Source organism: Euleptes europaea, chromosome 3, assembly GCF_029931775.1.
Source record: "Euleptes europaea isolate rEulEur1 chromosome 3, rEulEur1.hap1, whole genome shotgun sequence".
Classification (NCBI taxonomy): domain Eukaryota; kingdom Metazoa; phylum Chordata; class Lepidosauria; order Squamata; family Sphaerodactylidae; genus Euleptes; species Euleptes europaea.
The window spans coordinates 105,180,118-105,205,607 of NC_079314.1; the positions used below are offsets into that span (position 1 = coordinate 105,180,118).

A 25,490-nucleotide genomic window follows, 5' to 3' on the forward strand; every position below is an offset into this window, starting at 1 on the left:
TTGGTGCTTCAGTTCAGAAATGGAAATAAAAGGAAGTTGCATCAAGTGGGGGTGGTAGTGCAGGATTTTCTGTAACGACATTGCCCCTTTCTCACAGTTCCATGCTGCTCATACAGATATGAGACCCGATAATAAACTCTTATTTACCCAGTTTTTTAATTAGCAGGTGCAGGATCCAGCCTATTAAATCTTACTGATTTCAATGACAGAAGTACTTAAATAACACTACTGGGCACCAACAGGATTTTATTGTTAACTTTGGCCAGATTGTGCCTACCATTGTTGGCATGGCTATTATTCCATTTAACAATATTGCATACTGAGACTGAGTTTTATATTATTTGGTATTATTGGTGTTTGTTTTTAGTCTGCTTGCTCTTTTTAACTGTATGCACCACCTAGAATGTTTTTGCAGATAAGCAGGGGAACAAGGGTAGAAAATGGTATAATTAAACCATTGTGAGCCACTGTATGTCAAGAAAACAATTATTTGAGATCTCCCTATTGTATCTAACATAAGGGCAGGTCTACACTATATCATTATGTCAGTTTGATTGCTGTTGCTTTCTCTCAGGGAACTCTGTGAGTTGTAACACTGAGGAGTATAGAGATTCTTTATGGAGACCTTTATGGAGACCTATGACAATTAAAGCAGCTTGATAGCCCAGCCTAGCCCAATGTAATCAGAGCTGGGAAGCTTAAGCAGGGTCAACCATAGTTAGTACTTGGGTGGGAGACCACCAAGGAAGACCGGCGTTGCTGTGCAGAGGAAGGCAATGGCACAAACCTCTGGTCGTCTCTTGCCTTGAAAACCCCCGTAGTCCTGAGATTGCCATAAGACAGTTGCAGCTTTGCCCCACACCATTATTATTATCTTAGGACAATTAAACTTGTGCAAATATGGCATCAGACTAAAGAACTGCTACAGCCAAAGTAACATAAGAGCCTTGTGGCGCCTTTGAGGCTAACAAATTTATTGTGGCGTAAGCTTTAATGAACCAGAACCCATTTGGCCTGATGAGTTATACTAAACAAAGGTAGTCAATCAAGCCGGCAGTGGTGTATTATATTTCCTTGCAATGTTTATGGGAGATGGCTTCCTGTGTTGTGTTGTGGTCAGAGAAAAGGTGCCTGGGTTTTTGTAGAATATTCTCATGTGCCCCTAGATGTTTACTACAGTACAGAATTAGGGGATTGGAATCGTGCTGTCTAGGCCTCTCCCAGCCCCAAAGAAATGTCTCCGTCTCGTTCTTTGTGGAAGTAGAAGGCCGTCTTCTCTTTAGCAGATCTTGCTTAATGTCTCAGTTAACCTCCAGGGTTCTTTCCTGTAGGCGAGTTTCAGTTTGCCATTGCTGCCGATAACAATGCAGAGTTCTGGCTGAGTGCAGATGAGAACGTCTCTGGCATCCAGCTCCTGGCCAGTGTTGGCAAGGTACTGTATCCGCTTTCTCTCTTTCTTTTTTATAATGTCGTCATCTGCTCTTGGAGAGAAACAAAGAGATCCATTTTTCATGCCTTACTGCACTCTGAAACATTGCCCATGACAAAGTCATATATCAGGAATGCTACCTCTAGGGCCTCCCAGGGTGAAGGTAGTTTCAGGTGGGTAGCCACCTTCGCCTGCAGTAGAAGAGCTAGATTCGAGTCCAGTAGCACCTTTAAAACCAACAAGATTAGCAGAGTATATGCTTTTGAGAGAGTCAACTCTCTGACAAAGGGAGTGTAGTCTTTCGAAAGCTTCAATCAACATTTATTACCATCAAGAGATCAGTCAGGTGTTTAGCCTGAAGAGGAGAAAACTGAGAGGGGATATGATAACCATCTTCAAGTACTTGACGGGCTGTCATATAGAGGATGCTGCTGAGTTGCCCCAGAAGGTCGGACCAGAACCAACGGGTTGATATTAAATCAAAAATTTCCCGTCTAGACATTAGGAAGAATTTTCTAACAGTTAGAGCAGTTCCTCATTGGAACAGGCTTCCTCGGGAGGTGGTAAGCTCTCCTTCCCTGGAGGTTTTTAAGAAGAGGCTAGATGGCCATCTGTCAGCAATGCTGATTCTATGACCTTAGGCAGATTATGAGAGAGGGAGGGCATCTTGGCCATCTTCTGGGCATGGACTAGGGGTCACTGGGGGGGGGAAGTAGTTGTGAATTTCCTGCACTACCACTGGCTGGAGCCAGTATAGATGGTGTAGCACTGGTTTAATAAGTGCCCGCAGCGGGGTCCCTGTAAGGAGCCTCACCGTGGCATTTTGCACCTGCTGGAGCCTCCAGATCAGTCTCAAGGGCAGCCCCACATACTTTGATGGCTGCTTCCCTCCCTCAAGATGCTGAGGAGTGCTGGAATGTTTGGACACCAGTATACATGCATCCCACACCCCTTGGCCAGTTGATAGTCAGAGGCTGTGCCTGCAAAGCTGGCCTTACTCCAGCCTCCCCGCCTTGGTTGGCTGCACCTGCTATGTGTGCACCTGCCGATCCTACCAGTGGCCAGGATCTCCCCTGCTGGTCTGGCTTCAGGCCATTGGATGGCAATGAATCCCAGGCCCCAGGTAAAAGGATCCGGGTGAGGCTGAGGGGGTCCAGGGAGGCAGAGCCTCGCAGGATCCTTTTCTGTTTGTTAGCAGCGTTTATATATTCTTTTAATGGCTTTCCATTAAGGACATTCCCACCTACTCATGCAACTTTTGCATGGCATCCCAGAATGTACCAGGAGTTACCTGTGCTCAGAATACAAGTCAGTAATACTTGCAAAATTCTGTTGTGGGTAAACATCTGTCTCCATGTGATCCCTTTGGGGGGTGAAGATGGAACATGTGGGAACGCTGCAGAAATACAAATTAGTGAGGCTTGGAATACAAATCTCCAAATATAACCTTGTTCACCTATAACTGGTGTGAGATTCTTGCCCTTTATATTGGGGAAGGGTCTGAAAGGTTTGGAAATGGCTCCCACTCAAAAAGTTTGAGAGCCTATGAGTTAGAGTAACTGCAACGGAAGCAGTTTTTATACATGTAGATAATGTGTTTTGTGCAACTTGTTTCTGAGCATCCTGCTAATTCTTTAAGGCAGGGATGGACACCTGATGGGAAACATCAGGCCCACAACATGATTTTGCTTGGGCCCCTTCAAGCCTTTACCATATTGCTTCTGGGCTGCCGTGCCTAGCTTGGAGTATGGGTGCACAGGAGGGCTGCTTTTCCAATCAGCTTCTGCAAGAAGAAGAAGAGTTAGTTTTTATATGCTGACTTTCTCTATCACTTAAGGAAGAATCAAACCGGCTTACAATCACTTCCCTTCCCCACAACAGACACCCTGTGAGGTAGGTGGTGCTGAGAATGCTGAGACTAGTCCAAGGTCACCCAGCTGGCTTCATGTGTAGGAACAGGGAAACAAATCCAGTTCACCAGATTAACCTCCGTCACTCATGTGGAGGAGTGGGGAATCAAACCCGGTTCTCCAGATCAGAGTCCACCACTCCAAACCACTGCTCTTAACCAAGGGCAGAGGTGTGTCCCCCACACACACACTCTAGTTGATCGTAAAACCCAGATGAAGACGAAGGAGAAGTTGGAAGGAAGGAGTTGGTTTTTATATGCCAACTTTCTCTCCCACTTAAGGGAGACTCAAACCGGCTTACAATTACCTTCCCCTCCCCACAACAGACACCCTGTGAGGTAGGTCGGGCTGAGAGAGCTCTAACAGAGCTGTCACTTGCCCAAGGTCACCCAGCTGGTTTTGTGTGTAGGAGCGGGGAAACAAATCCAATTCACCAGAGTAGCCTCCGCTGCTCGTGTGGAGGAGTGGGGAATTGAACCTGGTTCTCCAGATCAGAGTCCACCGCTCCAAACCACCGCTCTTAACCACTACACCACACAGGCTCTCTACCGCCCTCACTGAAGCTGCATCTGCGGCACTTCCTCCAATGGGTCTTCCTTTGCCGTTGTTCTGAGTCTAGTTGGGGGAAAGAGCAGAGCCAAGAACTGGTGCTGCAAGCCTAGAAGGGCAACGGTGATAACATTGAGAAGGATCTTGCTTAGGAAGCCGCCATTCCTCAGTCCGATGTCAGCACCTTTGTGCTGTGCTAATTGGAAGCTATCCTGTCATGAGGTTCAGGGAATTACTAGGACAGCAAGCCAACAGGCTTTTCTTCTTTCACAGTCATTTGAGTATTTAATCTTGAGCTGGGTTCGCAGCTGCTCAGCAAGCGATTGAGAACTGTGGCGCAGCTCCATATGGATGAAGAAGTATAATGAAGTGGAGGGTTTCTGTTTTCTGTTGCAGACCGGGAAGGAATGGACAGCGCCCGGTGAGTTCGGGAAGTTTAGGAGCCAGAAGTCAAGGCCAGTGAAGTGAGTTGACTTGTGCATCGTTCACCAGTTTGCAAATCTACTCATCAGATTCCCGTGACACACCATTTAGGTGTCAGCCAGTAGAGTCGTGTGCCGTATTTTTAACAAAAGCCTGCCTGACATTTCGGGTCTCTTATTAATCCTCCCTCTGCTCGGCCAGTTTGGTGACCGGAACATTTTCACCTTTGAAGATCTTTTAAAATGTCATTTTTAGAACGTCGTGACTTCAAAACATTTTTGCAATGAGGCGACCTTTAAGGCTTCCTTCATCTTTTTATCAGCGGAGAGCGCTTGTTATTTTAAGTATTCTTCTTAAAACAATTTCAGAGCGCCCCCTGGTGGTGTTCGAATATTGCAACGCTTACTTGTCAGCTTGCTGAAGATTTTGTCCTTCCTCCTGTCTGGGGCTGTTGCTCATGATAGTATTTTCATCACACAAAAGGGAGAAGCTGTGGAGGGGGGAGGGTTGTCTGTAATGACCTAATCACTATACAAATAAATGGTTTGATTGGATGAACCTATCTCACGTTTCCCAGAGATCAAGAAGCTGGAATTCAGTGGCCAGATCCCTTAGCCAGAAAGGAGGTATATTAACAGAAAACTCAAAGAGAGCTTGTGCCTACACACTTTGGCCTCTTCATAGAAGAAATTAATCTCACTAGAAAAACAGGCTGGAAAAACAGGATGTGGCCCTTATTTGACTGAATAATGGGTTGTAACCCAGAGTGACATAGTGTCAGACTTGAAATAATCTCTCTGTGTGTGTGTCTCTCTCTCTCATCCTTCCCATAGGTTGTCAGCTGCAAAAAAGTACTATTTTGAGGTGCTACACAAGCAAGATGACAAAGGGACAGACCATGTGGAAGTGGCAGTAAGTGCTTATGTCTAGCCAGCGTGGTGTAGTGGTTAAGAGCGGTGGACTCTAATCTGGAGAACTGGGTTTGATTCCCCACTCCTCCACATGAGCGGTGGACTCTAATCTGGTGAACCGGGTTGGTTTTCCCACTCCTACACGTGAAGCCAGCAGGGTGACCTTGGGCTAGTCACAGTTCTCTTTGAGCTCTCTCAGCCCCACATACCTCACAAGGTGTCTGTTGTGGGGAGGGGAAAGGAAGGTGATTGTAAGCCGGTTTGATTCTCTTTAAAAGATAGAGAAAATCAGCATATAAAAACCCAACTCTTCTTCTAATTGTGCAGGGGCTCAGCTTGAAAATCATGTTGCACACTGAATTTCCTGGAGAGTGGGAGGGAAAGTGTGGTCATTGTAATGTAGGAAGTAGGAGGCTAATACTTTTTCCCCATTTGGGAGTACATGGATGGAGTATGTACCAACAGTTCAATCCATATATTTAACAAGGAAAAAGATAGAACATGCACCACAAATTGCAGTGCAATGCACTTCCTGCACAGAAACTGATCTCCGTAAAGGAAAGAAAATGTGATCATGTCCTGAGAGTCACATTTGTTTGCTAGTCGATGCCCTTTCCAGCCGCTTGACCTTCGTGGGGCGTTCCCTGCTGTATGAAGGGGCCTGCCATCTTTTTCATAACATGTGAAAAAGAACTGAAGTTAGGAAGGGATTCCTTGATTCTGCAGACTGGGGCCTGCACAGTTGGTAAGCCAAAGGTCAACAGTGTCTGTCAGCGTATCCAGAGTCTCATTGATGGTGCAATCTGAAACTTGCATACCCAGGAATAAGCCCCATTGAGTTTAATGGGACATTCTGTATTGTGTTTGTGTTAAGACTGCAGCGTGCCAGTGTAATCCTGTGCAGATGTACTCTAGTCTGATTGAGAGCCAGTGTGGTGTAGTGGTTAGAGTGTCAGACTAGGATCTGAGAGAACCAGATCTGAATCCCTACTTTGCCATGGATGCTTGTGGGGTGACCTTGAGCCAGTCACACACTCTTAGCATAACTTATTTTACAGGGTTGCTGGGAAAATACAATGCGGGAGAGAAGAACTATGTAAGCCTACTTAGGGTCTCCATTGGGGAGAACGGTGGGGTATAAATTAAGTAGATGAATAAATAAATAAATTCTTCTTAGGTTGGCACTATTACAGCGTCAGCCTAAGTAGAGGTCCCATCATTCTAAGGCCATTGGCCTCAATGGACATAGAAGAAGAAGAGGGAGGAAGAAGGAGAAGAAGAATTGGTTTTTATACCCTGATTTTCTCTACCTTTAAGGTGTCTCAAACCAGCTTACAACTGCTTTCCCTTCCTCTCCCTACAACAGAAACCTTGTGAAGTAGGTGGGGCTGAGAGAGTTCGGAGAGAACTGTGACTAGCCCAAGGTTACCCAGATGGCTTCATGCGCAGGAGTGGGGAAACCAACCCGGTTCACCAGATTAGAGTCCGCTGCTCATGTGGAGGAGAGGGGAATCAAACCTGGCTCTCCAGTTGAGTCTACCATTCTTAACCACTACACCTCTCTGGTTTAGGATGTAACTGTAATTGTGCTTAGGATGGCACTTTTAATCTCCTATTTTGCTGGCTATTAGGAGCTGCAATTCCCGAGGGCTGGGTGGCGGTTAGGCATCTGGCAGTGCATGCATAGGGGTTAGGCATCACAGTGCATGCATAGGGGCTGCATTTTCCTTGGGTTACAAGTAGACAGCTCTCCATCATCTTTTCCAGTTGATGAATTTAATTAATAAACCTTGTTTGCCTCTGTCTTTCTCTTTCAGTGGAAGCTGAATAACCCAGAAGCCACGTTTGCCATTATCGACTCTCCGTCCCTCTCCATTTTTGCTAGTAAGTGTCTCCCTCGCTGCGTAAATACTGCCATCTGAGCTTGACTTCATCATTTTCCTCTAAATGCAGCACATCCCAGGCTCAGGCAGGAAAGTGCATTTCTTGTGCATTATTTCCCATATAATATCTCCTTTGCTTCCTGAGGTGTCAGGAGGAGCTGAGTTTGAGAGAGAGAAAGGGAAACCAGGAGGCTTGATAAGTGGGCTTTTGTTGTTCAGTAAAATTTGGAATTCAGTTTAGGTTGCCAGATGCATAAACATGGATGAATTTTGGACCTCTGATGTCTGACCGTTCTTTGCTATGTGGATTCTAGGTGGGAAGGCCTACACTGCAGACAGAGACAAGATCCAAACCTGTTTTGCCATGGCTTCCTCCAAGGAACCTTGAGCCAGCATTAAGATCACTTTTTTGGAGGTGGTTAGTGGCTTTTCGGTTCTTGGGGGCAGGGGTCTCTTATGAGGTAAAAGTAACAAGGTTGAATTGTTGCTATTCCTCCTTATACTGAATTTCAGATCTAGACAGTGCAATTTGGGTTGTTTTTCTTGAAGGAGCTGGGTATGTTTAGCCTGAAGAGAAGACTGAGAGGGGATATGATAACCATCTTCAAGGACTTGAAGGGCTGTCATATAGAGGGATGGTGCCAAGTTGTTTTTTGTTGCCCCAGAAGGTCGGACCAGAACCAACTGGTTGAAATTAAATCAAAAGAGTTTCCGTGTGGACATGTGAAACTCCAAGAGTTTCAGCGCCTCATGTCAAGAGGATTGGAGTAAACCTGTTAACATTTGTGGCATGCATGCCAGAATGAAAAAATAAACAAAGAGAAATATACCTCTATCTGTGCTAATTATTCTTATTTTCTTCCATTCTTACCTTCATTTTTGGGGGGACTTCCTAGATGAAAGTCTTTTGAAAATGGATGCAGTTGATCACATCCCTCAATCGCTAGCTACTCGTGGAAACCGGATTACGCAGAGTCAGAATACGCAGCAACACCCAGCAGATATGCTGAAGCCTGACCCTCGGGACACCATTTATAAAGGTGGATGATTAGACTGTCTTCAGACCACGCTTCTAACTCCCATTAAGCTGGGGTGTGCATGAGCCTGGCTTGTTCCCCATGTTGCACACAAACCTCACTCCTTCCCTGCCCCTCTCATGGAGAATCCCAGGTAGAAACTAAGGGCATGTTCACACATGCCAAATAATGCATTTTCAGTCCACTACCAATGCACTTTGCAGATAGATTTGACTTTTTGAGTTGGCAAAATCCACTTGCAAACAATAGTTTGCATTTTGCAATACCAAAAGTGTATTGAAAGCGCATTATTCAGCATGTGTGAAAGCACCCTAACTTTCATTATCCATGATGTAATAAGGCAGTTACAGGGCTTATCTCCCCATCCTGCAAATTCTAAAATTGAATTAAACTCTGATTTAGAATTCCAATTTGTGGGGGGGGGGGACAGGGAACTAAGCGTAGCTAACCTGCGTTCATGCTTTGTTATGTTGTGGATAACCAGAATAAGTTTCTAACCAGGGTTTTCCACAGAAGACTGGAAGAAGAAAGTCAGGTGTGTACCCATCCTGGTTCAGTGGCAGTTAAAAGTGATGCCGAATACAGCCTTAATCTGCTCTCAGAGCTGTCATGTGACAAGAATTCAGCGTGATAGGGCTTGAATAGTCAATGCCTGTATGTCTGGGGACTCTCTGTTCTGTAGACAGTTACCCAGCTGGTTATAACATGTTTTATCACATTAAGTGGGCATTATGCTGGGACATTGCATAGAAAATCCAAAGAGATATCATATTTTTTGAAGACTCTGTCTTCCTCTTACAATTTGGGGTTTCCTCACACACACACAAATGAAATTTGCTATGACCTGGATGGCCCAGGCTAGCCTTGACAGATCTCGGAAGCTGAGCAGGGTCAGCATTGGTCAGTGGTTAAGAGCACCAGCATGGTGTAGTGGTTAAGAGCGATGGTTTGGAGCGGTGGACTCTGATCTGGAGAACTGGATTTGATTCCACCCTCCTCCACATAAGTGGTGGAAGCTAATATGGTAAACTGTTTCCCCACTCCTACACATGGAGCCAGCTGGGTGACCTTGGGTTAGTCACACTCTCTCAGCCCCACCTACCTCAGGGTGACTGTTGTGGGGGGGGGAGAGAAGGTGATTGTAAGCCAGTTTGATTCTCCTTTAAGCGGTAGAGAAAGTTGGCATATAAAAACCCACTCTTCTTCTTCTATTTGGATGGGAGACCACCAAGGAAGTCCAGAATCACTACACAGAAGCAGGCAGTGGCAAACCACCTCTCAATGAAATTGTGGACAATCTTTTTATCACATATGATCAATGTTGGTAGGGCTACAGGGGCAAATGAAATTGTCTCAAAGACTGGCTCTAGCTTATGAGTTGCTAGTTGTCCATCCCTTTAGAAAGGAATTCTGAAAGCTTTCCACCAGATCAAAGAGAAGACTATCGTTAGGGGCAGCACAAATGGATCTAGAGGGGATGCCTATGGAAGGGGGACAAATTCATTGGGGAAGAGGTTAGAATAGTTGAAATTGCACTGGGCAAAAGTGAGGTTCTGGTTACCTGGAAGTGGATTTTTTTTCCTGTTTAGGATTGTTTAGATTGGAGCTGTTCTGCTGGTGTGACCGCCTCTTTTTGCCTTTGTTTCTCAGTGCCTCTGCTAAACAAGTCACAGATGCGCAAGGTCCTTCCCGACTGCCCCTACAAACCAAGCTACCTAGTGAACGGATTTCCTCTGCAGCGCTATCAGGGGCTCCAGTTTGTAAGTCCAACTGGGGGCATCTAGCTTGCACCTGCTGCGAATTGATGTGTATTTTGAAGGATAGATCAATCAGTTTGGTATAATGTGTGTGTGTGCATGTTTCTCATTCTGTTTCCTGCCCAGCCAATAGTCTGTTTCTGAACCTGCTATAATTGGTATCCAGAGAAATAGTTGGGGCATCTGAGTGACATTAGTGCCCACTTGTCCTGAACTAGCAATCCCTTAACATGTTTTGTTTCACCATTTGTTTATTTGACCTGAAGTGTTATACCCACATTTTAAAATTAAGGAAAGAGGAGCACCCACCTCTTTCATCTTGGAAAACAACCGCATAATTAAATAATATGCTGTTATCCCTGGTATAAAGTAAAGTGGATCTCAAAATTTACACAATGATCCATGCATTTTGCACATAAGTCTGAAATGAGTGTGTTGATTTCGAGATGACAACTTTGAGCTGTAACTGTGGAAAACTTTGGATATCTCTGATCATGCAAAGTAGCTCAAGTTCAGTTCTAGTGATGGGAACATCTTCTGCTCTTTCCAGGTTCATTTGTCCTTTGTATATCCAAATGACTACAGCCGCCTGAGCCACATGGAGACAGAAAACAAGTGCTTTTATCAGGAAAATGCTTATTACCTGGACAGGTAAAACCCATCCCTCTTGGCAGAGTTGCATAGTTTTATGTCTGGAAAGACAAAACTGAATTTTAAGAGAAGGGGATTGTTAGGTAAAACATATACACTAATAGGTATGTAATTCTGTTACTACTGAAAAGAAGTAATAAGAGATTCTTCAGGTGAGGGTCTTTCATATGTGGATATAACTTCCATGTGAGAAACCAGCCTGTATACTATAAAAATGTATATGCATCTATTTTGCTAAGATTAGCAACAGGCTCCTGCAGTTTGTATCCATGAGAGGGAGGGCAGGAAGGGTTACGTCAATGTTTGGCTCTCCTGACCCTTTCTTACATGCCCAGGGTAATGGTGATCACCACTTTGGGGCCAGGAAGCAATTTTCCTCCAAGCCAGATTGGTCAGGGATCCTGGAGGGGTTTCCCCCACCCCCATCTTCTGGGCTTGGAGTATGTTTGAAACAGTTTGTGTTGCAAAGAAGCAGTGGAGATGTATAAGTAATGGGAGTAGGATACTATAGCAAGGCTATCAGCCAGTGTACGTAATGAATATATCAAGTTTCAGGACCAAAGCAGAAGTAATGCTAGGAATTGCATAGAGCCTCCAAGCCCTTTTATTCTTTTTAAACAGCAGGCATGTAGAACCCACTTTGGACCAGGACAATGGCATGGGGAGGGTTAAGCCTTTCCAGCGTGGTGTAGTGGTTAAGAGTGGTGGTTTGGAGCAGTGGACTCTGATCTGGAGGACCGGGTTTGATTCCCCACTCCTCCACATGAGCGGCGGAGGCTAATCTGGTGAACCGGGTTGGTTTCCCTACTCCTACACATGAAGCCAGCTGGGTGACCATGGGCTAGTCCCAGCTCTCTCAGCTCCACCTACCTCACAGGGTGTCTGTTGTGGGGAGGGGAAGGGAAGGCGATTGTAAGCCAGTTTGATTCTTCCTTAAATGGTAGAGAAAGTGGGCATATAAAAACCAACTCTTCTTCTTTCCCCCTGTGCCATTATCTCAAATGAAATAGCTGTGCCAAGCTGCTGTTTGCACCATTCGTTATCAAACATGAACTAAACATATATTGTGCAAGAAGTCAAGTACAAACCACAATGTGCCACATCACATACAGCTACATATACACGCACAAAAATTCATATACGCACAAAAAGTTAGTCACGCTCTAGGAAAAGCTTGGAAAAGCTTCAGCTGATACAAAAAGATATATACTTACCGATGATTCAGACCTGGAAAGGAACAGAAAACAAGTTATACGCATTGGAAAATTGTATAGTCCTAGAGACTTTCTGTATACGTGACACTCCTAGAGAGTGACTAACTTTTTGTGCTTGTATATGTAGTTGTTTGTGATGGGGCACATTGTGGTTTGTATTTGACTTCTTGCACAATATATGTTTTGTTCATGTTTGCTAACTATAGGAGTTGTTACTGTGTCAGACTTTTTACTATCTAAATTTGTACACAGTGGTGTTCTTTTGCTTAATACGTTTGCACCATTAGAGCAAGTATAGAATCACTGTACACAAGCCTGCATGTTTGTCCCAATGAGGCAAGCAGCAGCTCTGTGACAGCCGATTCAGGTCAAGACAACGGTTCAAGGGCAAAGCGTGAAACTCCCCTCTTCCTGCACTGTGGTGGTCCTCATTCAAAGCAGCACTTGCTGTTGAAAAAGAAAGACGGCTTCAAAACTTGGTACACAGAATCTCTCCGCAGCACAACTACTTTGGCTCACAGACTGAAGGTGAATTTTTTGCGTGGCCCTCCTGTGCACAGGGAAAAAACCGTTTGTCAGGAAGAAGTATTCTGCCTAGCCTTCTTTGACATACTCGTTTTTCGGCCTAGGGAGTTTTATCCAGGGAGGAGAACTCAAGGATGTGACCCATCACTAGCAGCCTAAAGCTGATACCTGCCAGGAAAACCTTTGTGGCTGGATTGTGTTGATTGTATAAAGCAGCCCTCAGGACCAATAGATAAAATAAATATCAGGCAGAACAAAGGGGAGTGTTGAATGCTGTTATAGCAATAACACAAGGCTTATATTTCTTTTTAACTCCTGCAGATTTGGGTTCTCCAAGTATATGAAAATTGACAGACCCGAGGGGATAAATATAGAGTCTGAGGAAATGACAGAACAAGCAGGTATGCGGCCAGTGTGATGTTGTGGTTAAGAGCAGTAGGACTCTAATCTGGAGACCCGGGTTCGATTCCTATTCCTCCACATAAAGCCTGCTGGGTGACCTTGGGCCAGTCACAGTTCTCTCTCAATTCTCTCAGCCCCACCTACTTCACAAGGTGTCTGTCGTGGTAAGAGGAAGAGATTGTGATTGCAAGCCACTTTGAGACTCCAGATTGGCCAGGGATCCTGGAGGGCTTTTTGCCATCTTCTGGGCATGGAGTAGGGGTCACTGGGTGTGTATGTAGGGATGGGGAGGTAGTTGTGAATTTCCTGCATTGTGCAGGGGTTGGACTAGATGACCCTGGTGGTCCCTTCCAACACTGATTCTAAGATTCCTTAAGGTAGAAAAAAGAGGGGTATGAAAACCAACTCTTCTTCCTGGTTACGCACAGAAGATTGATCTCATCTTCCTCTTTGAGGTGGGACTGCTGTAGACAAGAGGTGAATGGTGGAAGTGGTTGGTTTTATTCCTTCTAGTCAGAACTTAGTAACAAAACATTAGCAATGTTTTTGGTATTACCTTTTCAGGCTTTGAGGGAGAAAATCCTGAGGACAACGAGTATGCAGAGCCAGAAGAAGACGCATTTCCCCAACTGAATTCTACTAGACTAAAATCTGATAAAGATCACCCTCTGGCTGCAGAGTATGCCAATATTTATGATTATTCCCCACAAAAGCATCGGAATCTCTTATCAATTACTGGTGTCAATGTTGTTGACGATACAGGAAGCAAAGAAACTAATAGTCTAAGAATGGCTTCAGTCAGTCAGAGCAACAGTAAAAACAACCCAGAAAGAAATTCACCAAAGAGGAAGCCGCGTTTGAAGGGTAGAGTCATAGAAAGTTCCAGAAACTCTCTTCATGACAGAAGTGCCCATGAGTTATCAGTGAGCAAGAGGAATGTGGGAGGTGAAGAGCTGCAGTCTAACAAAAAGCCCAGAATGGCTGGGGAGCAAAATCCCATAAGGCCCAAGGACTCAACCAGAAAGATGCCAAGAGAAGCCAGTCCTCTTCAATTCGTTCTTAATGCAAACAGTAACAAGGATCTGCCAGTGGATACCACAAAAACAAGGAAACAATCTCAGGTGTCCATCAAAGGTGCTGTAGAGGCAACTCTTCCAGAACGGGCAGTTCATGAGGACCAGTGGCTTAATCAAGTGGATTCATATATAGCCCAGCATAAGGCGGCAGATGCCGCCAACGTCATCTTGGGAAGGGTAGAGCTGGACTCCCAGCAGCCCATTGGGATTGATTCTGTTCAGCCAGCAGTGCAAGAGCAGGAGGAGGAAGAGGAGCTTTTGGCAGAGGACAAGGAAGGAGAAGTCGATGCAGAAGAAGAAGAAGGATTTGACTACGTGCCTATATTCGACCAACCAGTGAACTGGGAGCAGACTTTCAGGGCAAATAACTTGGACTTCCAGGTGCTGAGGACGGACTGGATTGATCTGAAGTGCAACACTTCAGGGAACCTGCTGCTGAAGGAGAAGGAAGCCATAGAGGTCACCCGCGTATTCCTGAAGAAACTCAACCAGAGGCATAAAGGGTAAGGCAAAAGGTACCTTGTGGACTCTCTGATCTTAACTCATAATATAAACTGGGATCTCTGATCTTTACTCATAGTATGAACCACGTGGTGAGGACTGTACTTTGGATCTCCTAGGCCTAGATAAGTGGTTAGAAATGTCACCAACTTCACTGTGAAATGTGTGTGTGTGTTAAGTGCCTTCAAGTTGCTTCCAACTCGTGGCGACCCTATGAATCAATGTCCTCCAAAACATCCTCCCTTTAACAGCCTTGCTCAGGTCTTGCAAATTGAGGGCTGTGGCTTCCTTTATAGAGTCTCTTGTTGGGTCTTCCTCTCTTCCTGCTGCCTTCAACGTAGCATGATTGTCTTTTCCAGTGACTCTGGTCTTCGCATAATGTGTCCAAAGTACGATAGCCTCAGTTTAGTCATTTTAGCTTCTAGGGTCAGTTCAGGCTTGATTTGATCTAGAACCCACTGATTTGTGTGTGTGTGCGTGTGTGTTGCAGTCCACAGTATCCGTAACACTCTCCTCCAACAGTACTGTGAAATAGATAGTCCTTTATCCTGACGAAGAAGACTTAGGGACATTTTTCCTTAGATGTGGTAAGCAGGGGCCATGGTCTGTGAGCCCCTGCTAGCTTGTCCCTGAGCCTGCACTTCTGGCTTTTCCACTGCTCAGCCCGGCTGGGTGCAACAGGGCTTGAACCTGGAGGCTATTTATTTATTTATTCGTTCATTTATACCCCACCTTTCTCCCCAGTGGGAACTCCAAAACAACTAACATCATTCTCCTCTCCACTTTATCCTCACAACAACCCTGTGAGGTACGCTAGGCTGACAGAATGTGACTGGCCCAAGGCCATCCAGCAAGCTTCTGTAGAGGCATGAGTAGAGTTTCAAACCTGGGTCTTCCAAATACTAGTCTAACACTCTTAACCATTAAACCCCACAGGCTCCTGTGGGGCTGACTGTGGGTCCTTATTCCATGCCCCTACTAGATGAAGGAAGGAACAATGGGCATTTTAATCCAGGATGTCAATATAATTTACGAATTCTGCAGCTGCTCAGGGAGGGGACCTTGCCAGTACTTTGTGGGTATTGGTGGACCAAAGAACTGAGGATGCTACAAAGGGCTGTTCCAGGCATGGCCCAGTAGGGGAGAATTGACAGGTCATATCTACATAACAGATTGTAAACCTAGATTAAAAGTCGTTCTCTTACATCTTTGCTATTGTAGTTATAGCGGGGGAGTACAGAGCTCTGACAGATTCTCTGCTCCCTCACTGATGCCAGCTAAGGGGGTGTAAAAAGGAAGTAAGTTTATCATGGGAATAGGCCCGGCGCTTCCTTTCTTTGACTTGACCACTGTGCTGAGAGGTCAACACACTCTCATGGATAGCAACACCCACCAGAGACGATCAGCAAATATTGATTCCCGTGCCCAGCGCCCCTTCTCCCATTTGTCTATCCCTTCTCAGGAGCTTCACAAATAACTGTGAGTTCTTCCTCCTCCTTGAGCCCATCATAGATATACCAGGCCGGTAGTTCTGATGCCATTTTTTGAAAGTGCTGACAAGTAAGCCTTTTGGGGTGGATATTGTTCCTATGCCAGGTGTTAGAAGCATCTGACTGAACCTACAGGCTAGCAGAGACAAGAAAACAAATTGTTCTGCAGGATGAGGAGATGCTGTTCAAAGGTCCTCGTGAGGATGTATCCAAAAGCTGCATTTGCTTTGTGAACGCCACTGCGCCATTGTAGATGGATCAGTGGCAGGACATAATGTTCCTGTTAATGCAAGAATTATGCATATCAAGCTGATGCTTTTCTTGCATGCTCCTCTGTTCCCATTGTACCACGTTTGCGGTAGCAACAGGAAGGAAATCAGGCCTAAGACAGAGCGAGGGCGAGGGCCAATGTGGTGTAATGGTTAAGTGTCGGACTAGTATCTGGGAGACCCAGGTTTGAATCCCCACTCATGCCATGGAAGCCCACTGGGTGACCTTGGGCCAGTCACACTGTCTCAGCCTAACCTACCTCACAGAGTTGTTGTGAAGAAAATAAATAAATAAATAGAAGTCTTGCAAGGTTAAGGCACCTCAGGCTGATGGATCTGGCACTAGGTCGGACACAAGCGAAGTCCTGTCGCTCAAATTTGATGCTATCCTTTGCAGGAGATTCCAATTGCGGCGCATTGTGAGTGTGGAGAAGCGTCAGGACCACCTGCGGGGCAGCCGCTACCTTCTGGAGCTGGAGCTGCTCGAGCGGGGCGGGCGCCTTGTCCGTTTCTCCGAATACGTCTTCGCCCGGGAATGGCAAGGGGTCAGCAGCGTGGAGGAGGAGAGGATTATGAAGGACTTGGCATGGGGACGCCGGCGCCATCTGATGGCAGTCCCCGAAGAACCAATCCTTTGCTGGCCGTTGGGCTTTTCCTGGAACCACCGTGCCATGGTCCACTTCATCGTGCCAGGTAAGGGAGAAAACAATAACTGGTGGAGCGAGCATTTCAGATTGTGTGAAAATGACAGCAGGAGAACAATAGTGTGCCAAAGGTCCGGGCACAGATCCATTATATTGGTTCTGATGGGATTCTGTGGAGTTGAATCATCCTTCAACATATGGGGAGGGGCTGTGGCTCAGTGGCAGAGCATCTGCTTGGCATGCAGAAGGTCCCAGGTTCAATCCCCGGCATCTCCAGTTAAAGGGACTAGGCAGGTAGGTGATGTGAAAGACCCCCGCCTGGGACCCTGGAGAGCTGCTGCTGGTCTTAAACAATACTAACTTTGATGGATCAAGGGTCTGATTCAGTTTAAGGCAGCTTCATGTGTTCATAGAATCATAGAGTTGGAAGGGGCCGAACAGGCCGTCTAGTCCAACCAAGACTTCGTCATCCTTTCAGATTTCAGAAACCAGGTGCTTGCTAAACTCTGTCATGTCTCCCAAATGCTACTATGACAAAATATCCAATTTGTGACACTAAAATGACAAATCAAAAAAAGAGGCAAGGCAAGACCTCAAACTGGTACATAGAAATGGGAATGTGTTGCTCCCTATGGTATTCCTGTTGTGTTTTGAAATTATCTTCATCAGGGATGAAAGGGATTTTTTATTTGATACTATTTGAATAAGATAAATCAAGATCCTTTTGCCCTGGGAAAGATTGTTTTCAAAATGTGTTTGGCACGTTGTCAATTCCATCGCGGAGCATCTGACTGAAGTTTTGTTTTGTGATGCACTTCTTTTCCTACTGTAACTGAACCATTGTGATATTAGGATCTATGGCACGGGTCCCTGACCTTCTTGAACCTGCGGACACATTTGGAATTCTGACACGGGCATGGTGGGCACAGCAACAAAATGGCTGCTGCAGGAGGCGGAGCCAACCTCAAAATGGCTGCCATAACTTCAGCAACACAGTGCAGATCCTTGTCCTGTGGCGGCAGCTACTGTCAAATCAACATTTTAACAAATCTGCACAACCAATCAGAAGTCTTGTTGGGCAAAAGCCCAAACTGGTCCTGCCCACTTTCGAAAAACACATGTTGAGCCACCAGAAAAGATGTCAGGCGCCATAGCACCCATGGCCACCATGTTGGGGACCCCTGATCTATGGCTTCACTTCAAACACCAGCACATCCTTCCAGTCGTGTGTATTCCACAGGAGCACAGAAAACTATAGAATGGTATTCTATTGATAGGATTCAGCATCCTAAGAATTTTAGTATTTTTAAAAGTAATTTATGGTTGCCAAGATAGGCTTGAAAACAAGTAGTCAGTGCTTAGCTACATCCCAGAAGACAGAGGTATAACCAAAAAAACATGTCCAGTGGTCAGAGGGTGGAGCTTCAGCCCCCTTTAAAAACCGTTGCCCTCCCCATAAGCTGCAAAAGCAAAATAATAATATGAAAAAGGTAGAATAAATTGTACAAACAAAAAAATCACTCCAATGTGCTCGATTTATACAGCAGAGTACAGCTTTCTTGTGCCAAATTTGGACAAATGTTGAATGTTTGTATGTTTTTCACAACACATGTGGGCCGCATTATCTGACAAACCAAAGACTAGCAGTATTTTTTTCTGAAATAAACCAGGTGGCCCAGTAAAGATTTTGCTTTGATTTGGGTACGGCGCAATGGCCAATGAAAAGCCAGAGCAGAACCTTGAAGAATATCTCTGCTTTCCTCTGAGAAAAGTATTTCATACTTCTATCAGTGTCTCGTTCGCTGCAACTATGGTGTTGTGTAATTGTATTTGCATCAGACATCCTGTAGCATTTTGGGAAATAACATGATACAAACAAGGTATTTAAGTTCTTATAAAATATTAGAATATAATGAGCTTCCTTATACTGAGCCTCAGCGACTGTCCAACTAGCCCTGGACTGAAGAGGGCTTGGATTGAAGCCAGAACCGTATATATCGTCTGCCACAAAGCTGTAGGTCCCCCTCAGACTTGTGCAGGAATCGGAAGTAGTGAACACCTTTTCCATCAAGTACTAAGGGCCACTTCAAAAACAGCTTTGCTCTGATTCTGTACTTCCCCTCACTCCTGCTTTCAAACAGTGAAAAATCAGGCACGGTGGGTGCTGCAGTTCATTTCGGACATGGAAGAGCTGTTCAGGGTGACCAAGGACCCACACTTCAACGTCATCATCACGGACTATGACAGTGACGACATGGATGTTGAAAAGGCCCTGAAAAAGTCCACCTTGCGCAGGTGAGGATACGTTTCCTGCAACGAAGAGACATACAGACCACAGAGCACATAAAAGACCGGGGCAGACATAACATTCATAACATGCCTATTATGGTAGGTGCTTTGGAACACAGGCAGGATAATGCTGCTGCAGTCGTCTTGTTTGGGGGCTTCCTAGAGGCACCTGGTTGGCCACTGTGTGAACAGACTGCTGGACTTGACGGACCTTGGTCTGATCCAGCATGGCCTTTCTTATGTAAAGGGAATGCGTGATGCCACACAACAATTTCCGGGACAGTGCAGACATAGATATTTATCAGACTTTTCTGTACAGGTGATGGATGTTTCTCTGTTCTGTACATACTGTAACAACAGTCTTGTGCTAGCAAGGTTTACATGAATCCATCTATGTAGAATGTGTGATCCAGCTATATAGAATGCTACTCTTCTTTATAGAACACTTTAAAATTACAACTTGCTTTACAATCGTTACAATGGGAAGGTCGGGCATTGTTATTCCCATCTTACAAATGGAAGACAAAGATTTGCAGTGCAATCCTAAAGAAGAAGAAGAGGGGGAGGGGGAGTTGGTTTTTTTATGCCGACTTTCTCTATCACTTAAGGAAGAATCAAACAGGCTTACAATCACCTTCCCTTTCCCTCCCCACAACAGACACCCTATCAGGTAGGTGGGGCTCAGAGAGTGTGACTAGCCCAAGGTCGCCCAGCTGGCTTCATGTGTAGGAGTGGGGAAACCAACCCACACCAGATTAGCCTCGGCCGCTCATGTGAAGGGGTGGGGAATCAAACCTGGCTCTCCAGATCAGAGTCCACCACTCCAAAACCAACAAAATACTTTTCATATTTCTCCTCAGGTACCAGTACTTGCGACTGTCAGGGAATTTTGAGCGCTCTGCCGGACTGCAAGCAGGAGTAGACCTAGTGAAGGTGGGTGAAGTTGACCTGGGGTGGGGGCGTGTCTCAGGATAGAACTATATGTTATGTGCAGTTCTTTGGGGGGGATTTTTTTTTTTTTTTTTTTTTTACGAAGTGCTAAAAATCCTCTTCAAATCAGGTTTTTAAATGGATGCGGGGTTGGGGCAGAAAGAGGCAAATTAATTCTGAGTGGTGATGGGTTTAAACTACAGACAAGATAGAGTTAGATAAAACATTTGAGTTAAACTTCCTAATTTTCACGAGTGGTTTACTAATGGATAGAGTTGCCTGCAGAGATAATGGAATATCTTTTTTTGCAAGCGTTCAAGGAAAAACTGGGAAGCTATGCACCAGGCATATCTTCAATATGGATAATCCAGTCCTGGAGTGTTGTGCATCATATCTCTGAATTTTACTAGTCTGTCCCAACTCCTTCCTTCAGTTCTCTTACAAAGGGATTTCAAAGGGAGATTAGAAAGAGAGACTACTGAATTACAACTATGCATTTTCCTGGATTGAATAGAGATCTGAGATTCCTGGCTCATTACTAATGCTAATTTCTCCATGCCTACTACCCCTCTGCATATCATACGTAATCCAATCACAACTGCTAATGTCATTTACTTGCTTTTGACATTTATATTGCCATTATGTGTCTAATTCACTCTTCTCTACTTAAGGACAGATGGACTCACATTCTAGCTATATCTGAAGAAGTGAGCTATGGCTCACAAAAGCTCATACTGTGCCATACATTTTGTTAGTCTTTAAGGTGCTACTGGACTCTTGCTCTTTTCTCCTTTCAGGTTAAACAGCAGAGTGCTGAATGAGGGGGCATTGCTGTTACGTCCTCTTACGCATGATCGGCTGTGGATATAAGAATCTGACAGATCTGTGTCTCTGCTTGCAGGATCCACATAGCATCATTTTCCTGTGTGACCTCCACATCCATTTCCCAGCTGTGATCATCGATTCAATTCGGAAACACTGCGTGGAAGGGAAAATGGTCTTTGCACCCATGGTCATGAGGCTGCAGTGTGGGGCGTCCCCACAGTGGCCTGATGGTGAGGAGTCGTGGAAACTGTTTTCTCTGACCTGTGTTTTCTCCCTCGTTGTCAATGTTATCCAAGCGCTGGGCTGTAGAATTTTGCAGGGCTACAACAAGTGAATAGACAGAAAACAGTTCTTTGTTCAGTATCATGGAGTCTATTGAAATAGCTATTTCTTGAGTCAGAGAGAGAAAGGAAGATATTCAGTAAAGCAGATATCATGATCTTCTCTACTTTTAGAGACTGTTGTGCTCTGCGGGTTTGAGATTAGGAGGCCAGCTGTATATTTCTTTTTGCAACTGATCCACTCTGTCTTTCATGTCTATCATGTTTTTGTACTGCCCTCCTTCTAAGGAACTCAGAGCCCCTGGCATCCCTTCCAAAATTTAGACAAGGCATATTAAGTGGTTTGTCCACTGTAGCTAGTAGCATTGGAATTAAGAACTAATAAGTGAGAGCCAGTGCAGTGTAGTGGTTAGAGCATCAAACTAGGACTGCGGGGCCTTGGGTTCAAATCCTCCCTCTGCCTTGGAAGCTCACTTGGTGATCGTGGGCCAGTCGCCCTCTCTCATCCTAAGTTACCTCACAGGGTTGTTGTGAGGATAAATTGGAGGAGAGAAAAACAATGTTGTAAGTCACTTTGGGTCCCCATTGGGGAGAAAAGCAAAGTATAAATATTGAAGTAAATAAATAAATAAATAGGTTCCCCATGCATCTCATGGCAGAGAATAAATGTTAGTGATATTGTAGTTTCTGACTACAACAAAAACTGATTTTTCGCTCCCATCACAAACTAAGAAGAAAACCCTACTGGTATTAATAGAATTTACTTCCCGGTAGGCATGCTTAGGATCATATTCTCAATCATGCAACAAAAAGCCACTGTGAGCCACTGATAGGATTCCATGATCATTTTTAAAACTTGTGTGTAGAAATCCAAACCTCAGAATGACACAATCCTGTATTGTTTTAAGGCTCAAATGTTTATCTGGAAAGTGATGCACTATTGGTCACTTGTGATGAACAGTTCATAAAGTCTAATTCATATTAGCCTAGCTCTCACTGAGATGGTAAACTAGTGTCTGGCCTATATTAGTCACATGACTTTATGCTTCTCTCTATATATTTTTTTAAAAATCCCTCATACAGTATACTAATGTCAGGGAATAAACAAGGCTGGTCTTTTTTCCCTTGAGATTGTCAGGGTTTATTTTCCTATGGAGATAATTTTATTTTATTGTATGAAGGAACATAGTAATGGGAGCTCCCAGCTGTAGTCTGTAGTGGTTACAGTACAGATATAGATTTTTCACCTCACTGAGAACTAGGCCCCAGTAAGAACAGGGTAGGAAGAGATGTGGAACCATATCCATGAGGTAGAAAAGAGCAAAAGTCCAGTAGCACCTTAAAGACTAACAAAATTGCTGTCATTTCTTCAGAAGAAATGAGCTGTGGCTCACCCTGCCAGAAATTTTCTTAGACTTTAAGGTGCTACTGGACTCTTGCTCTTTTCTACTGCTGTTGACAAACTAGCATAGCTACCCACTGTGATCCATATCCATAAGGGCCCACCTATCACATCATATTATTTCCCAGTGAAGAACAGTCACAAAGAAGATGGAATGTCACTGGTCTGAGGATTTTTCTGAGGGCAGATGTTTTCTTTGGTTCTTTTGCCTATTAATCAGCGCACAAATCTCTGTAAGGAATTAGGTACCACAGATGGGTATTATATCATCGCTTGTTAGTCATAATGAACACAGTCACAGCTGGCGCTTTGGGGATTTGTCTCCACAGGCTACTGGGAGGTGAATGGCTTTGGTCTCCTAGGTATATACAAGTCTGATCTGGTTCGTATCGGAGGCATGAACACCAAAGAGTTCCGGGAACGATGGGGAGGAGAGGACTGGGAACTCCTGGACAGGTCAGTGTGTGTCTGACGCTTTCTCTATGACCAGGCTCCATTGTTCAGCCCCGGATAAACCCAAAGGGACCTATAAGAAGAGAGGGCTTGTTTGTACTGTCAAGGACTTCACATTAGAACATAAGAAAGGCCATGCTGGATCAGACCAAGGTTCATCATGTCCAGCAGTCTGTTCACACAGTGGCCAGCCAGGTGCCTCTAGGAAGCCCCCAAACAAGACGACTGCAGCAGCACCATCCTGCCCGTGTTCCACAGCTCCTAATATAATAGGCGTGCTCCTCTGACACTAGAGAGAATAGGTATGCAGCATGACTAGTATCCATTCTAACTAATAGCCATGAATACCCCTTTCCTCCATGAATACGTCCACTCCCCTCTTAAAGCTTTCCAAGTTGGCAGCCGTCACCACATCCTGGGGCAGGAAGTTCCACAATTTGACATTCAGAACTGATACCCTCATGGGTTGTTTTTTTAACAGCCCTCTTATAAATGGGCAAGGAATCTTCTGTATTTTATTCACATGGTTTTGCTTACTAACTCGTTGCTATATGATTATGTTGAACCTATCTGCATGTCCATACCATTGCAGCTACATTGCTTTTGTTTGAATGGTCACTTAGGTGCTTTTTTAAACTACGACAGTGTCCTCAGAGTCATTTTTCTATGGGTTCATCCCATGGCACAGCCATAATTTTTAAGGGTTTACCACTGTATGACCAGGGCTAGTTGTGCTGATACTTAATCACACAACTGTTGGAAGAATCCCACACATACTTACTGCAGCATATTAGGTTTGTATGGCATGTTTAGAGAGCCAGGGTGGTGTAAGAGCGGTGGACTCTAATCTAGAGAACCGGGTTCGATTCCCCGCTCCTCCACATGAAGCCTGCTAGGTGACCTTGGGCCAGTCACAGTTCTCTCAGAACTCTCTCAGCCCACATGGAGGCAGGCAATGGCAAACCTCTGAATGTCTTTTGCCTTGAAAACCCTACAAGGTTGCCATAAATCAGCTGTGACTTGACAGCATTTCCCCCCACCATGGCATGTTTGTCAGTGAAAGGGTGTGGTTGTGTGATGTGATTGGGAGGGAAGTTGGAGATGTTATTTGGTAATGACGTGCTAACCTATTATTCCTTGACAGGTTATTTATTGTTGGTTAAAAATGGATAGACTTTGTTTAGTGAAAGCTGATTGGCTATTGCTGGCAGTGGGGGGAGAGAATTGTTTTGGGGTAGCTCAATTAACATTGGGCTTCTGAAGAGGACAGTGAAAAAGAACAGGAGGGAAAGGAACACAAGAAGTTTTTCTGATCTGTCTCAGAGAATAATTTCATTATTCTTTGTTTGTACAGAATAAATATTGTCTTGGATTTCATTAAATCAGCCTCTCTCAGTGGGGTGAACACTGCTTACATACCCTCGAAGACAGGACTCTACTAGAATACAGTTCGAATGTAATTCTAAGTTATTTGGAGCTTTTTGGTTAAAGTCTTTGGTGGCCGTGTTGTGGGACCCAAAAGGACAATAAAGCAATACATTGGGTTGTTCAAGTAGATGGCAGAAAACAAACTCATATTCTTTACAAACAGTGGCCCGAGAGATTGAAAATCTAAATAAAAATGGGGTGGGGAGAAACCTATAAAGCATCACATATACATATAGGTCTATAACTGCAGCTCTCAGTATTCCATAAAGCCAATCTTAGTAAATTTTTATAAGTCATATTTAAGAGTGCCTTTTAGTCCAGAGCACATCACGTATGAATACTGTTAGTGCGGGGCAGAAGGCAAAAGAAGTCCAAATTATAATCAACTCTGCATTGGAACCAGTGTCAGTTATACATTTGAATGATTGACAGGTAAATGCAAGAACCAGTTTTAAGTGTCGCTTGTGGTTAGATGCCAGGATGCAGCTTCTGGTGTGGAAGGGAGAGATTTGCCCCAGGTAGTATTTCCCATGTTACCATAACACCATGATAAGATAAATCATATTTGTGAGACATCTCTCGGCCTGAAAATGCCTTAAAAACAGGAGTAGGTTTTAAGCAGCCTGTTGAAATCTCCCTCTCCTCTCTCAGAATCTTTCAAGCTGGCCTGGAGGTGGAACGACTCTCCCTCAGGAACTTCTTCCATCATTTTCACTCCAAGAGGGGCATGTGGAACCGGCGCCAGATGAAGAAATGACAACATTTGCACTCCTGAACCTCAGCACGCACTTTATCCAGGCATATCACCCAAGTGTACATTCTCCTTCTCCCCAATGGAATTTACTCTACGAGTTCAACTGTTTACACATGTATGGGTCATGAGAAAAGAAGTCAAAGCAATGGAATGGGGAGCTGTTCTCTAGATCAGAAGAATATGAGCCTATATGTAGCGCGTACAATCCGGAGAGTGGCTTTTGAAAGCAAGCAATGCATTTTCACACCAGCGATTCACAAAAGGAAAGGACACGCAACACAGATTTCCCCCACCACCACCTAAAGGATTATTTAATGGCCTTATCAGGTTTTTCTTCTTTAAAACAAAAATGGAAAACCAGTGGTGCAAAAGTAATGATTTCAAGAGAGGAGAATTTCCAAAACCTTAATGTCCTTGGTGTGGGATCAGTGTTCTGGAGAGCTTCAGATCATTGGAA

General features: G+C 44.7%; 1 protein-coding gene across 1 annotated transcript in view; it reads left to right on the top strand.

The window, feature by feature from the left end:
* The window catches only part of B4GALNT3 (beta-1,4-N-acetyl-galactosaminyltransferase 3), an 83,338-nt gene extending 58,270 nt beyond the window's left edge, over positions 1–25,068 (top strand). The window contains exons 7-21 of the mRNA XM_056846591.1: positions 1,332–1,432; positions 4,285–4,352; positions 5,145–5,223; positions 7,040–7,106; positions 8,002–8,145; positions 9,793–9,902; positions 10,450–10,550; positions 12,611–12,690; positions 13,256–14,270; positions 16,425–16,720; positions 18,813–18,966; positions 19,821–19,893; positions 20,792–20,945; positions 22,728–22,854; positions 24,931–25,068. Of these exons, the coding sequence (XP_056702569.1) occupies positions 1,332–1,432; positions 4,285–4,352; positions 5,145–5,223; positions 7,040–7,106; positions 8,002–8,145; positions 9,793–9,902; positions 10,450–10,550; positions 12,611–12,690; positions 13,256–14,270; positions 16,425–16,720; positions 18,813–18,966; positions 19,821–19,893; positions 20,792–20,945; positions 22,728–22,854; positions 24,931–25,036 (2,675 nt within the window). The 3' untranslated portion in view covers positions 25,037–25,068. The remainder of the gene's footprint in view (positions 1–1,331; positions 1,433–4,284; positions 4,353–5,144; positions 5,224–7,039; positions 7,107–8,001; positions 8,146–9,792; positions 9,903–10,449; positions 10,551–12,610; positions 12,691–13,255; positions 14,271–16,424; positions 16,721–18,812; positions 18,967–19,820; positions 19,894–20,791; positions 20,946–22,727; positions 22,855–24,930) is intronic.
* The last annotated feature ends 422 nt before the right edge of the window (positions 25,069–25,490 follow it).